We start from the raw sequence: 13,514 nt of genomic DNA on the forward strand, positions 1-13,514 counted from the left end.
TCTAATCTTGTGCCATCGGTCGGCGATTGCACCGGCGTTGACAGATGTGTAATTTCGGGTGGTTGCGTTGCTGCCGCAATCAGCATCCAATTTAGATCGATGCAATTTCATAAGAGATTCTATAATAGATCCGTAGGGATTGTTCGGATCCATTGTTGAGCGATCTTTTTTGATAGCCGCGTCGATGGAGCAGCCTGGTACTTCATGCATTTGAAGGGCTTTCGATCCGTGTAGCGGAATTTTTGAATAATTTTGGGGAATATTTGAAACAGATGGTGGAATATTACAAGCTCGTTGTGGAACTTTGAAATCATGTTATGGATTCTTGTATAAACGCAGGAGAAATAAGTAATGTGACTATGGTACTTTTTAGTCGATTTTTTGGTCAAAAGATCGTTTTTTGCCTATCATTATATTCTTCTTCTGTCAATACGGCGCCAAGCCATCTAACTATAAATATAAATAAATAAATAAAAATTATATTCTTCTTCTTCCTTGGCACTACAACCTCGAGAGGTCTCGGCCTACCATTTCTGGCTTTCTGTGACTTAATTTTACCCGTAATAAAGTAGTCAGCCCTACGTACGGGAAGGCGGTCCGGATGGGATTTGAACTCCGGTACTGCCGTGTAAAGACCGGCGCCGCTATCGCCTCGGCCACCGAACCGCCTCAACATTATTCTTGTGTATTAAAAAAATCTCTCAACAGAATTACTGTTGGTCGAAATATTTCAACTTCAATTGGAAGCAGGATTATTCCATTTTGTCTATTTGATGTTTGAATAAATCTTCTGCTATAATAAATTTAATAGGGACTGTAATCTTCTGGTTCATTAAAACGAATTAGAAAATAAAATCTAATTTAAAAAAACCCAATGGAAAAACCCAGTCTGAGTCACGATCTAAATATTTACCCACAACAAACGGTATTAGAAAAATGCATAGCTAGTCCACTATCGGCTGCCAACTGCAGTTGTGCACCTCGCATAGATCAAACAAAATGTATTTAGCACACGTGTGGGTTTTCACAAAAGTAAAACAATTTTCACCTGCACGTACGGCTAAGATCAAATAATATTTTTGTAACGTCCTAAAGCAACGCCGTCGTCGTATTATTGTTACATGCTCCTAAGCGCCACGATGCTCTTAGCCGGTGTCCGAAGCTGTTAAAACATTAGCGTGTTGTTTTGAAGTATTGAACCATTTTTCTTTCTATTTGTTGCATTCGTGGGGCCGGGTTGAAAAAAAAAAAGAAGCAAAATGTCCATTCCGCATCATAGTCGAGTGTTTTTCGTCTTGAAGTTAGCTTCAAGTTTGAAAATCTGGACGGGACGCACGTAACCCAGCGTCGACCAAAACCCGTAAGGTCGGTAAGGTCAAAGCGAACAGTCTCCATCCTGCTTGTTTTTCTCCCCTTTTTCCCTCTCTCCGTTTTCCCGCTTTATGTGCCGGAACGGTGAAAATAAACGAAATAATAATTAAACCTCGGTTGCTCTTGAGTTTATGGGCTTTTCTTTTGCTTTTGCTGGTGGTTGTTTTTGCCCCCACCGAACGGAATCGTCGTGCATTTGCGTCGAATGTTTTACGCTTTAACCGACGGCCATTACGACTGCAGCAGAGACTGTGCTGTGCTCCGGGAAGTTGCAATGCATCGTTGCTGCGCTTCGCAACGGAGCCGCGGAGCACGCACGCCGATTTTCGGTATTCGATTGTGGTTACCTAGCCGTGTCTCATTCGTGTCGTTTAAAAATAGGTTCGATCTACCGGGAAAGAATCCGGTGGTGGTGAAGAGAGAGAGAGAAAGAGGGAGAGAGAGGATCGCGGGAAACACCGAGCAACGTAATGCGTTGGATACGCCACCGAATTCAGTCCACCCCGGGTTTCGTTGGTTGAGGAAGATAAATTTGCTTCAGATATTAAGTTTTCGCCTTTAGCGATCCAGCTTGCTCTCCCCGGCAACGGAGCCGTTGCATATAGCCACTGCAACTGCAGTTGCAGGTTAACTGGCAGCCAAAAAACCCTGCCTAAATATAAACATCCCTGCCGTTTCGGATGATATAGACGGCTTCCACACAGACGCCCGGGGCCAAACTGTCACCCGTAATAAACGTCTAGATGTCCCGCGAGGTGAGGGCCCCGGACGATCATCATCATCAGGGTTGTGTGGATTCTGCCAGAGCGTACTGGTTGGTAATAGTGCATCTGTAGCATGGCTGGCAATGATTTATAAGGCGTTGCCGGGTATCGGTACGGGTCTTTTTATAGAAGGCTTGGGTTGAGAACTGCTGTGCGGTACGTCCGTTTGAAACCGAACGCCAAACAGAGTCGCGAAAGGCGAGACACTACCACCGCAAGACTGGTTGATCTCGAGTGCAACAGCAGACATCCTCATGATCACCAACTAAAACCAACCTTCTGTAATGGGACCGGGTCATAGCAACTGCAGTTGTGGGTTGCTGTCAGTTTTCAAGAGCAGCACAAATTATTCGTCCATAGAATGGTCCCGCGCTTTGGGCAACATCAAACATTGTTGCCGGTTCGGAAATGGACGGTGGAAATCGTTGGAAGTGGTGCCAAGATTGGATGACTCGGAAATTGGAATACATCCACAGATGCCTTTTTTGGTGAATTTATAGTTTCTTGTCTACGATTTGAATATTTCGGAGGAATTCAAACATCGAAGGACAGAAAGGACATATCGGCTTAAAGTCTAATCTTCATATGGAACAAGAGCATCTCAATCTCGAGGACATAATCTCACTATCAAAATCCAAGGACACATAAGCCATAATTCTACCCTGCAAACAAAACAGAAGGAATAAACTCAACCCTTAAACGTGGCCACAGTACACATTGCATTATATTTCACGAGCTTAACGAATATAGCTGCGGCCAAACATTGGTGAACAGGTGAAATAATTTAGCAGCTCATCAGCATTTTGCGCCTGAACGCGCAAGCAAACATCGCCAAACACCTCGCAATCCTTCCGCTTAGATCTCACCTTCCACAAGGTTTCTCAGCAAAGCAAGCCACTAAACCTCCTCTATGTCTAGTGCCTAAAGCGTATGTGTGAATGTGTGTTTCGAGGTTACCTGTCGGCCGAAAGGGAAGATGGAGCCTTGACGGCTGGGGTGGCGGCAGCAGTGCCGGCAGCCACACCGCGACCACCTTCGCCCTGCAGGAAGTCCATGGTAGAATTTTTAACATCAATCTTTGGCTTCTGGCCCGGTTTGTTGTTGGTGGCCGGTTTCTGCTGCTCGACGATAATGAAACTATCCTCATTGTTCGAGGGCAAAACTGGGGCTTCAGTTGATGGGGGAGTGGCCTTTGCTGGTGGTGTCGGTGTGGGTAGTTCCTTCTTTTCCTTCACAAGCCTTGCTGGAGCAGGAGCTGGAGCTGCTGGGGTTGGTACGGAAATGGGTTCCGGAGCAGGAGTTGGAACAGGTGCTGGAGCTGGAGTTGCTACAGGTTCCGGTTTCGGGAGGTCTTTCGGTTTAACTTCCTCCACCGGTGAAGGTTTCGGAAGAGTTGGAGCGGGTTTTGCGGGTTCCGGAACTTTGCTAGGTTCGACTGGTGCTGGTTTTGCGGGGGCCGGTACAACTGGAGCCGGTTTGCTCACGGACACCGGAACGGCTGGAGCTTCGGGTGTCTTCGGTGGTTCCGGTTTGGGGACTGTAGGCTTAACCGGCTCTAGTACCGGTGGACGAGCTGGCTGCTGAGCGGGCTTCTGTTCTGGGCTTGGTTTGGTCGGTTCTACCGCAGCCGGCTTTTCCGCTGGCTTTGATTCTGTTGCTTTCGGTTCATCGGCAGGTGTGGCCGATTCTGGAAGCGCTTGTACGTTTCGATTTTTACCAGTGAAAAACGCAAAAATTCTATCCAACAGTGGAATGCGTTTTCTGGAAACGGAGGAGGGAAAAATTATAAAAAAGAAAAAAGAAAGGAAAAACTAAGAAAAAAGAATATTCAAATAACAAAACACAAAAAAAGAGTAAAATGCAATAAAACATAAAAAGAGCAAAAACAAACGAAAACGGACATAGAAACAAAGAACAAAAAATCAGATATTATAAAAAATATCCAAAAATTCAATATAAATAAGAAAAGTATCAACCGCAAAACAAAACAAGCAATAAACAACTGCGCGCTGTCAGTAAAATTACCAATCGAATACGAAGCGAAGCATTGCACTGATCTAAAGCCGATCCAATTTGCGCGCGAGAAGCGCTTGGCCGGTTTCTTGGGTTCTTAAGAATTCGCATTAATTGCACCCGAGCCTTGGCCAACTGCTTGCCATGACATGTGTTCTAGTCTTGTCTTCTTTCCTGTATCATTACTGTCGGCTGTACGTGTTACCGTGCATCTTTCCTTCTGCTCTGCTGTACGTGTTAATTCAATTGTCGTGTCTCGCGATATTGACGTTCCGTTTTGGCATCGAGCTCTGTTTGAGTAGGTTGTACAGTGAGGAAGATGGCTGCAGTGGTTTAGACAAACATCTGCAATTTCATCAGCCATCCAGCCACCATTAGTGCCACCGGATCTAAAGTGATAATCGCATCAAAAGTCGCTTCCGATCGTTCGAACAAAAAAAAGTGGATAAGTGTTCGTGCATCGAGCACACGATGTGACATCATCAGCTTTCGATGCCTTCTGCAGTTTTGTGTCTCTCCGCTTCGTGCACACCTCTGCCGCACGGTACGTTCATCGACCGATAAGATAGGGTGCTCCGCAGGGCTAGAGCGACATTTCGGTTGGCCTGGTTATAGCGGAGGCGTACGTGCCAATTCTCCCCGGATGCTTCCAGAACGTGTCACCTGCAAAAATCCTCATCGCAACAACAAAATGAGCTGTCGAGACGCCACGATATCAGTCGGACCCATTTTTTTTTGCCTTTCGAAAGGTTGTTGCAATATGAGTTTGGACCGTTTGCAGCAGTCACGCTTTATCTACTCTGTATCAACATCGTTGATTATTTATCGTTCCACCTTTGCCAAAAGTTGCAGATTTTTTGTGCACAAACTGCACAAACCTTTTTAATTATTACCATTGCACTGATAGCACACATTACACTGTGTGTGTGTGTGTTTGGGGGGAGTGACGTGTTGGTTGATTTACAACACCCAACCACTCCGCTTTACTCATACAGACTCTCTACAGCTGCTCGATGGTGAAACAAACGACCCGAGTGTGATAACTTTCAGACTCTGCTAACACTTTAAGCAAACGAAATAACTTGACGCTGTTTCGTGCTCAACCTGATGCCATTGGTTCGGGTTTTTTATGTTTGAAGGGTATATTTGGAAGCTTTTAATTGGCATTTTGTTCTCGTTTTAAAGACACACAACTTTAAACTGGCACTTTTGTGTTTACGAAATGGTACAATGTTTTGGGTAATGATCTCACTTGGTCTATCTTATCTGTGGAGTGGCCTGTGGATTATCTGATTTGCTGAGATTTTAATCGTTCAAGATACGGAGGTTCTCCCCTTGTCACTCTTGATCTGGGTTAAAAATCATAACTTGACTGAACCTTCTTTACAAGAGTATAGAGCTCATCTTACGGCTGTGGACTCTCGAGCAATATTGTTTGGCAAATACCTGACTAAGTTTTTTGTAAAAAAAAAATTGCTGAAACTGGAAAAATGATCCTATCATTGGCCCAATCAAGGTATCGATCTGAGTATCTTTATGTCATTCTGATTATATTATTCATGATTCACGAAATAATTTATTAATTAAATTTTGAACAAAGACAAAATTGATTTAGGAACTTTAATTGTTAAAGACCTTCAGAATGTACCTAGTACAAGTATCAAAAGCAAAATGTTTTTTTGGAGATATAAAAGTCTAAAGTATTTTATTGAGCGTCACTGTAAGCTTCAATAGCGAGAGCAAGATTTGCAATCTTTTTTGTTGGTTTAAAAATTTAGTATTGAAATTTTCAAAATTTTATTAAATGCTCCAGAGGATCGATTATCAATATACTGTTAAATAAAGCACAAGGAAGCCTAAAGTGGCATGCCAAAACCTGCCTGCGAATGAAGCAAAGCCTTTGTCAACGAGTGTAAAGCACGAAGCTTCACATAATTTTAAATCCAAAATCTTACAATTAATTTAGAAGATTTATTTCATCAGAATATCTAGTTTCAGTTAACAATTTTTATTTAAAAACTGTTAACATCATCCTAATCATACACACATGTTCCAAGAAGATAGCTCCAACGGCAGCATCAACGTCAGGTGCAGCTTCAATGTTAGGGACCTTCCACAAATGTAGAAGTGGTGATCGTTATGTGAGATCAACGTTAAGTTATCTAGCTGACACTACTTTTAAACGCCTATAATTCATGCTGTTCAGTAATAATAAAAAAGCTACAATCTATCAGCACCTCTATAGATTATCAGGTGTCCATTAAAACTCTGATTGTATACTTTTAGGAGCCCAAATACATTTACCCCTTTCAGATGGTTTTGTCCAGTCTATCAACACCAATCCATTAGAAAAAATCAATAAAAAAATTCAGATTCAATAAAAATCCGTGGAAAGTCCCACTTTAAAAATGCTAATTATTTTCTGAACCCGAGTGAGCAGACATTTTTATGAATTACAAAAAAGATCGTGTAGCAAGCGGATTAACGCTACCAGAAGAAAAGAAAAAACCAGCTAACCAAACAAATGCCACCAAGGGGGTCCAGGGGGGTAGGGGGAGGGGTTGGAAACGGAAGCTGGGCATATTTTTCGCAACACTTGTGCCGCAGCTTCTATTACGCACCGACGCCTTCGTTACGCCATGTTACCGTCACACTGACATTGAACTTGAGAAATGAGCGAAAATAATGGTGAATCGAGCACCGAGGTGTGCGGTGTTTGTTTTCCACTTTCGAAAAATTGTCTCTCTCTCCTTTTATCAGGCGCGGTCAAGCAGATGTTCAGATTGTCTTCCGTATCGGTGTTCCCGTCCAAGGTTCGAGAAGTTTTATGTATGGCTGTGGCAAATAATTCGAGTCAAAAATATTGACCATTTCTACGCTTGCCGAGCGTGTTTGTTTACGTTTTTTTTAAATTGGCCAAAACAAACGGTTTGTTGAGATGGGTAGCATGATATAAGGGGTTTCAAGTTGGTTTGAAGCTCAATTTATTGCACATTGTATTGGAAAAACGAACGTATTTCATTTTTCTCGAACTCGGTCTCGAGTGGTCTTGTAAGTAAGAAAATGCCCCGAAACAGCTGACACCCCGCGTCAAGCAAACCCAGCAATGGCCGATCATCACTCAACGGTGCGCCATTTTTTCGCCCACAAAGCGTGCATCTGTCCGTGCATAAGTTACCTTGACATTCGCACGGCCGGTAAGGACATGCCTTTTCCTTGCCATACAATCACCACGGTCAGCGTGGCGTGTTTGAAAGGAGATAGCACTCATGGTTCGAGGTTTTTCCCTCGCTCCGTGCGCCCGTCCACAACCGTCCAACGCGAACCGTCCGGAGAGGAAATTCTTTTCGGTGAAAGATTTATAAATAACAATCCCGGTATCATCGGTCCCGGCTCGTCGGTTTTCGGAGCGGCACACGGTTGCGAATCCACGTCAGACACACCCGTTGGGCGCATTACGCGCTACATCCGGTGCGTGTTATATAATGGCGCTGTTTGTTCCCTGCCTGTTTCTTCCAAGTTTTCTTCTGTTGTTCTGTGAGTGTCGTTGCAAAATAGAGGGAACGGGAGGTTTTTGTTTTTTTTTTACGTTTAACGCTTTCCTACGTTCCCTACGTTTTCCATTTGCTAGCGCACGCTCTCGGTGTGTCGACGAAATTAAGCTAATTAATTAGGACTGTTTGAAAATTTCGGCCAAAAACACAATCGTACCCTTCGTGCGCGATGTACTGCTTCTTGCTGGCTGTTACGTCCGCAGCATATGGTTTATGTGTTTTGTTGGAATGGATTTCGTTATTCAAATCGGTTAAAAACAGTTTATGTCAACAACAAAAATTGTATTTTAATAGGCTTTTGAACAATACAGATTTCATTATTTTTTTCCAATGAACAGCAAATTTGTACTTTCTCTCTAAAAGTCTAAGACTGCTTTGTTCTCCAAAAGTGATAAGATACAATAACTCAACGGGAAACCGGACACCTTTTAATCGGATAATTTCTGGACTTTGAAGATGATTTTCTTAGCCCTGGGCTGGACAATCATCATTCTGTTTGTTCACTCATCTCTTTATACATCTATCTACTAACCACAGAAAAAAAATGAGGGAAAATCGGTTGCCAAACAGTCGAAATGGATAAAAATGTGAAGAAAAGTGTGTGATTTGTTTAACGTATGCTACAAGGAATGATGCAAATAGTATGTTTCAAGCCTTAGATTTATTTTATTTATTTATTCCATTTCAGAAATATCTCGTCTCTAATGGAACTTAATCGTTCGGTTTGCTAAGCACAAAATTTGTATATCCTATTTAAAAAAATCTAAACAAGTTGTTGATGAAGGAAATCAAAGTGCAGTTCACTTCAACGGACGCTAACCCTTGAATGAGCCGTGTACTGCAGATTGCATACTTTACGGCGCTTAAGCTTCCCCGAAGCGAATGCGAGCTTTCGTGCAATGGCCGCAAGCTTACTTTGATCACTGAGTAACTTTGTTAGAGAGTGTGATCAAAGCGCAAAGATCTCTCTCTCTCTCTCATTCTCATTGCACATGCGCTTTGCTGCATTCTGGTTGCATTAATCTGGTCGATGACAAATCGGGCTGCTGAATCAAACATGAATCAGCGTAAGGCAAAAGAACGCGCACACATAAACACGCGATCAACCCCACCTTCGAAGCGCCACCATTCGAGGCTGCCTCGAACGCTACTCGAATCGATTGAGGATCGAAGTGCAGTCGGTAATGAGCATCCTATTTTCGGTAGCTGCTATGTGACACTGTGCCCACCATGTTGGGTGCTACCCATTCGTGTCATGTGCCTGTTGTGGAGCATACTATCCAAGCAGCGTACTTGCAGCGGCATGCAGTGGCATTTTAGGAGTTGGTGGAGCATTGTATGCAGAAAAACTGACTAAGGGGTTTTTGGTTTTTGGACACATTTACAAGCAATCTATTTAAATGAACGTTTTCGTTACTCACCTCAGCTCGTCCATCGCAAGCGAGAAGTACCAAAGGGCAAACATGGTTGCTGTTAAGGGTATGAGCGCGTACTTGACGAAGAACGATTTACTGTAAAAGGAAGAAATGGAGAAAAAATGCACAGACAGAAACGTTCATTAGTATCGTATGGTCAATGCGCACCGGGCAACCGGACGGGAATTTGATGGTTGGATGCTGGTGATTCAGTTGTTAATTGCAACGTGCGGATCGTGACGTGAGATGACAAATATGTCACACTGTGAGTGTGTGTTTGTGTGTGCTGGTATCCACCACACAAACACGGTATGTCCATGTTGAGTCAGTGGCGCACGTGACACGTTCGTGATGACGATTCCGAGTATGCGACGATTGTGTGCTCTGTGTGTGTGTGTGTAGGGACATTCAAAAGCTGCTTCCAAAAATGTATGCTTCTAAAGAGAAGCGGAAGCAAAATATTGCTCACTACTTGCTTTTTCTCTTTCTTCTCTCTGCTAATCCGATATTAATCGCCATTATTTAAGTTTGTGTTTTTTTCATATAAAATCCATTACATCATTCCAATTTTTATAAAGATTTTCCCATAATTTTTCTTTTTAAAATATATTTTTTCCTTGTTATAAAGCTCTTTAAAACCTTCATATCTATATAGATCAAACTCTAGCTTTTTGCGTACAATTGGAGTTAGGGAATGTTTTTTTTTATTTAAAGTAAAAATATTTTTAAATAATGTTTTTAACCGACTTTTGCGGCTTGAAATATGTTGTGAGGAGAGACTGTGAAAATTGTATGTTTTGTAGTGATAGTTTTCAAATTTAAATTTTTTACAATAATTTTACAGTATTGAAAAAATGCTTCTTCTTCTCCCTTGGCACTACACCCTCGAGAGGTCTCGGCCTGCCATTTCTGGCTTTCTGTGACTTGATTTTACCCGTAGTAAAAGTAGTCATGTACGGGAAAATAAAAAAGCAATTAAAATTAATGCATAAAAATTAACCAATTAAAATAAATACATAAATTTCTGATCCAACACCGTTAACATGTGGGAAGAAACATTTTACAGTGATGGATAATTAAATAAGACCATCTAATTTATTAATGTAAAAGTGAGATGATGGTACATATATTATACGTCAAATATCAATAAAAGTCAAAATAAGTAGGAAAAAAATTAATAACAAATTATTATCAAAACATTGGTTATAAATATACCGAATTAGATATATCTAAATCAGTTTTTTAACCGTTTATATATAGAGGCTTTGGGTCTCTTAGACCTCAGTCGCCTCTTCGAACAAAAGCAGTAACGGGTATGCAGGTGGTCTTATTCTTTTGTCCTACACTGTACAGTGATGATCTAATACCCTTAAATGACCAAACAAATATTAAAATATTGTTTAATCTATAAAAATAGTACGTTTCTTCATATAGTTTCGCTAGGAATTGTATTATAAAAAAATATATGATTTGGGCGATTTAAGTTAAGTTTATTTGCCCAACTAATGCCTCAGATTTCCATTATAAAAATGTTTGCTGGAGACGTTCAGTCTACACCGAGCCTTCCTGTTTTGTTTGATGCCAGAGTGCTTATTTGCCAATGCATTCGGTGCCGTTTCAAGGCCCGGCACTGACACACCGCACAATTGCCGGCACCAGCCCTGTGCGCGTGTGTGTAACAACAGCAAAAGGGCGCCGTCTCGTCTTACGGAAAAACAACATATTTACCAAAAAAAAACCTACATTCACGGTTGGCGCCCCAAGGAGCGTCCTGTTTTCTCAAGCGCTACCAACACTGTTGCAAAACACCTTTTCCGGCGTCTAACTATCGATTGAGTCCCCTGCGTGACCTTTTTGTTTGTGCTCTCCCCCGGATTTTAAAATTTGTTCGCACCGTTCTGAATCAATTTTAACGTTGCATAACGACGATGCCAGCGAATGGGAGCGTTCGGTTCTGGACTGAGGCTTAAAAATTGCTTTCAAGATTGGATCCACTTGCACTTCGGTCATGCACTACAAGGCGTTACGCTTGAGATCGTAACGTTCACCTTCGAGGATTTCCGTATGTCTTCAAGTGGCTCATATGTTTTTAGCTTTCTGACGGTGGAATTATTGACTCAGAACGATACAACTAATGCCGTGTGGCCGCCTATTGCACGACACCGTACCGTCATGATCTATTTTTGAGGAACAAGCGCAAAAAAAAACCCTCCAATGAATTGGTTTGCTTGTTGTCGTTAGCAAAAACCAAAAGGGGAAAACTGGTCCACGCCGGAGAAAAAGACACTTTTTTCGGTGTGTGTTGGTACGGAACCGTAGTGTGGAAGGTAGGAAGGTGGGAGGTAAAATGAAAATCGGGTCAGTCAGTCGGACGTGCGAATGGGGCACGTTTTTCACGAACCACGTATCGTGAGAGGAGAGTTTTGGGAAAATTATAACAGCACACCGGAGCTGCTTTCTCTCCACCCAACCGATGATACGGATAGGCGCATGTAACTGTTTTGTTAAAAAATGCTGTAAATGTTCCGAGACGAATCCACCGTTCGCCCGTAACGCGATGACGTAACTTGTCGGCCTCCCATTCAAGGTGGGGTTTGGATTCTCATGGAAAAGGATGTATCTGACTCACTGATCTCTCACAGAAGAGATAATTGAATAACAATTTTCACAAACTGAACCACACACCCGACACAGCACACAGACACACTCGCACACACTTCCGGATGGTTCGAAATTCGGGCGAAAAACGGGCTGTATCCCCTGGTGGTTGCACTTTTCGCACCGTTCCGTACCCGGTGGCCTAGTTACTTACATTTCTTGCACACGAATCTTGCACGCCCGTTCAATTCCTGTCAACCGCCAAGGTACAGCACGAAACTGCACGTAGAGTATAGTAGCGAGACAACACTCACACGACGGACGACTCACACGGGGAAGATGTCAAATGGTTGTTTGCCTGCCGTCCGCTCGGAATATCGTAACTTTCGGCGAATGCCACTTCCACCCGGTGTATGTTGATGTGTCACTTGGATGCGCGCGCGAGAGGATGCCCGTGAGACGATGGGTGACCGTGTGCAGTAGCAGTGGTTGTACCGATTTTTATGTGCAAATCGTTCAGCAACGACCTGGGGGTGATTGTTTATGCCGTGTGGATCGAGATATAACAACACGGGTGTCTGCGGTTTGGTAGTAGTAACTGATGTCGCTGAGCGAGAAGTCAAGATGGAGGGATCGAACAGGGCGATGGCGATGGCTCGCAGAGAGTGTGTGTTGCGGGAGAGCGACCATGAGCAGCGTGAGAGAGTGGTCGGATTGGACGATGGTCTGATAAATTAGGCATCTAACTTGCGAAGTACGGGAGGTATATTTTGTAAGATATATATTTATTTACTAATTATTGCTTAGAGTTTATATCCAAGAAGAAATCTACAAAAAATGTCCCATTTCTTCCTGGGCATTGTTGTTGTTATAACTATGACTAAAATAAACACAGACTTTTTTCCAATGTTTTTAGGTTTTTGTGACTCGAGTTTTTCACCCCCAGAATCTTCAGCAAAATTATTATAAGTATAAATAATATAGATCCCAAGTTTTTCTATGTAGAGCTTTAAATCTCCCAGAAATGGAATGGTGGTGGAAATTTAAATACACTAGTTTCCCGGTATTTCTTAATCAACTTTTCGGGTAGGCTGAGCATGTCATCAGAATGACACCAAACGGTTTGGCCGCGTAAAGTACTTTAGGCCATCCACATGAAAAAAGTAGTCGTAGGAGGCCCAAATTGAGATGAAAGGACAGCGTTGATGTGTCCACTGGAAAGGCCTGGGTTGCCAAACGATTGACAGGTGGTCGGTATTGATCTTGGCTTCTGTAGCGGTTTTCTCCAGGAGAGCAAGGATGTTGTAAGATCCGACTCCCATTGGTTTATATAGAAAATATGGCCAGTGGTTAATAAGTGTCTCATCATATCTGATGTCTTCACACAGGAATAGCGCTAACAATATGAAAATGCAACAAACGTACTTTCTCAACTGTCCATTTGGCTTTGGCTGCATCAACAAGTCTGCGAAAAATCGTTAAAGTTTACTCTGTTTTTAAGTCATCCGTTATTATCGACTCAACTGATGGGAAATAATTTTTAGCTTACATAAACTAACCTAAGCTAATATAAAACCCCATTTCGTGTTTATCCTTCACCTTGTGTATAGACCACCGGCTAATGCGTCTAATGGAAAAGGAACGAAAACCACACAAACACACTTGTCAACAAGCTTCGCGGTGTGGTTTGCTGGTTTCTTCTCTCTGCGACAAAGTTGAGAGCTTTCTGTTGACAGAAATGTATGTGTATGTGTCTTGCAGTTGTTCCGGAACGTTGCTCAAATGCTTGCCGAATGCGT

The 13,514-nt window shown here is 42.5% G+C and overlaps 1 protein-coding gene across 2 annotated transcripts in view; it reads right to left on the reverse strand.

Moving 5' to 3' along the window:
* Positions 1-12,336, reverse strand: part of LOC118512798 (arginine kinase) — a 36,789-nt gene extending 24,453 nt beyond the window's left edge. The window contains exons 1-2 of one of the 2 annotated variants that reach the window (XM_036057729.1): positions 11,930-12,336; positions 9,124-9,213 (exon numbers count right to left, since the gene is read on the reverse strand). In XM_036057729.1, the coding sequence (XP_035913622.1) occupies positions 9,124-9,167 (44 nt within the window). In that variant the 5' untranslated portion in view covers positions 9,168-9,213; positions 11,930-12,336. The other variant, XM_036057730.1, reaches the window with a different exon arrangement.
* Between the last annotated feature and the right edge of the window lie 1,178 nt (positions 12,337-13,514).

This window comes from Anopheles stephensi, chromosome 3 (assembly GCF_013141755.1).
Source record: "Anopheles stephensi strain Indian chromosome 3, UCI_ANSTEP_V1.0, whole genome shotgun sequence".
Lineage (NCBI taxonomy): Eukaryota > Metazoa > Arthropoda > Insecta > Diptera > Culicidae > Anopheles > Anopheles stephensi.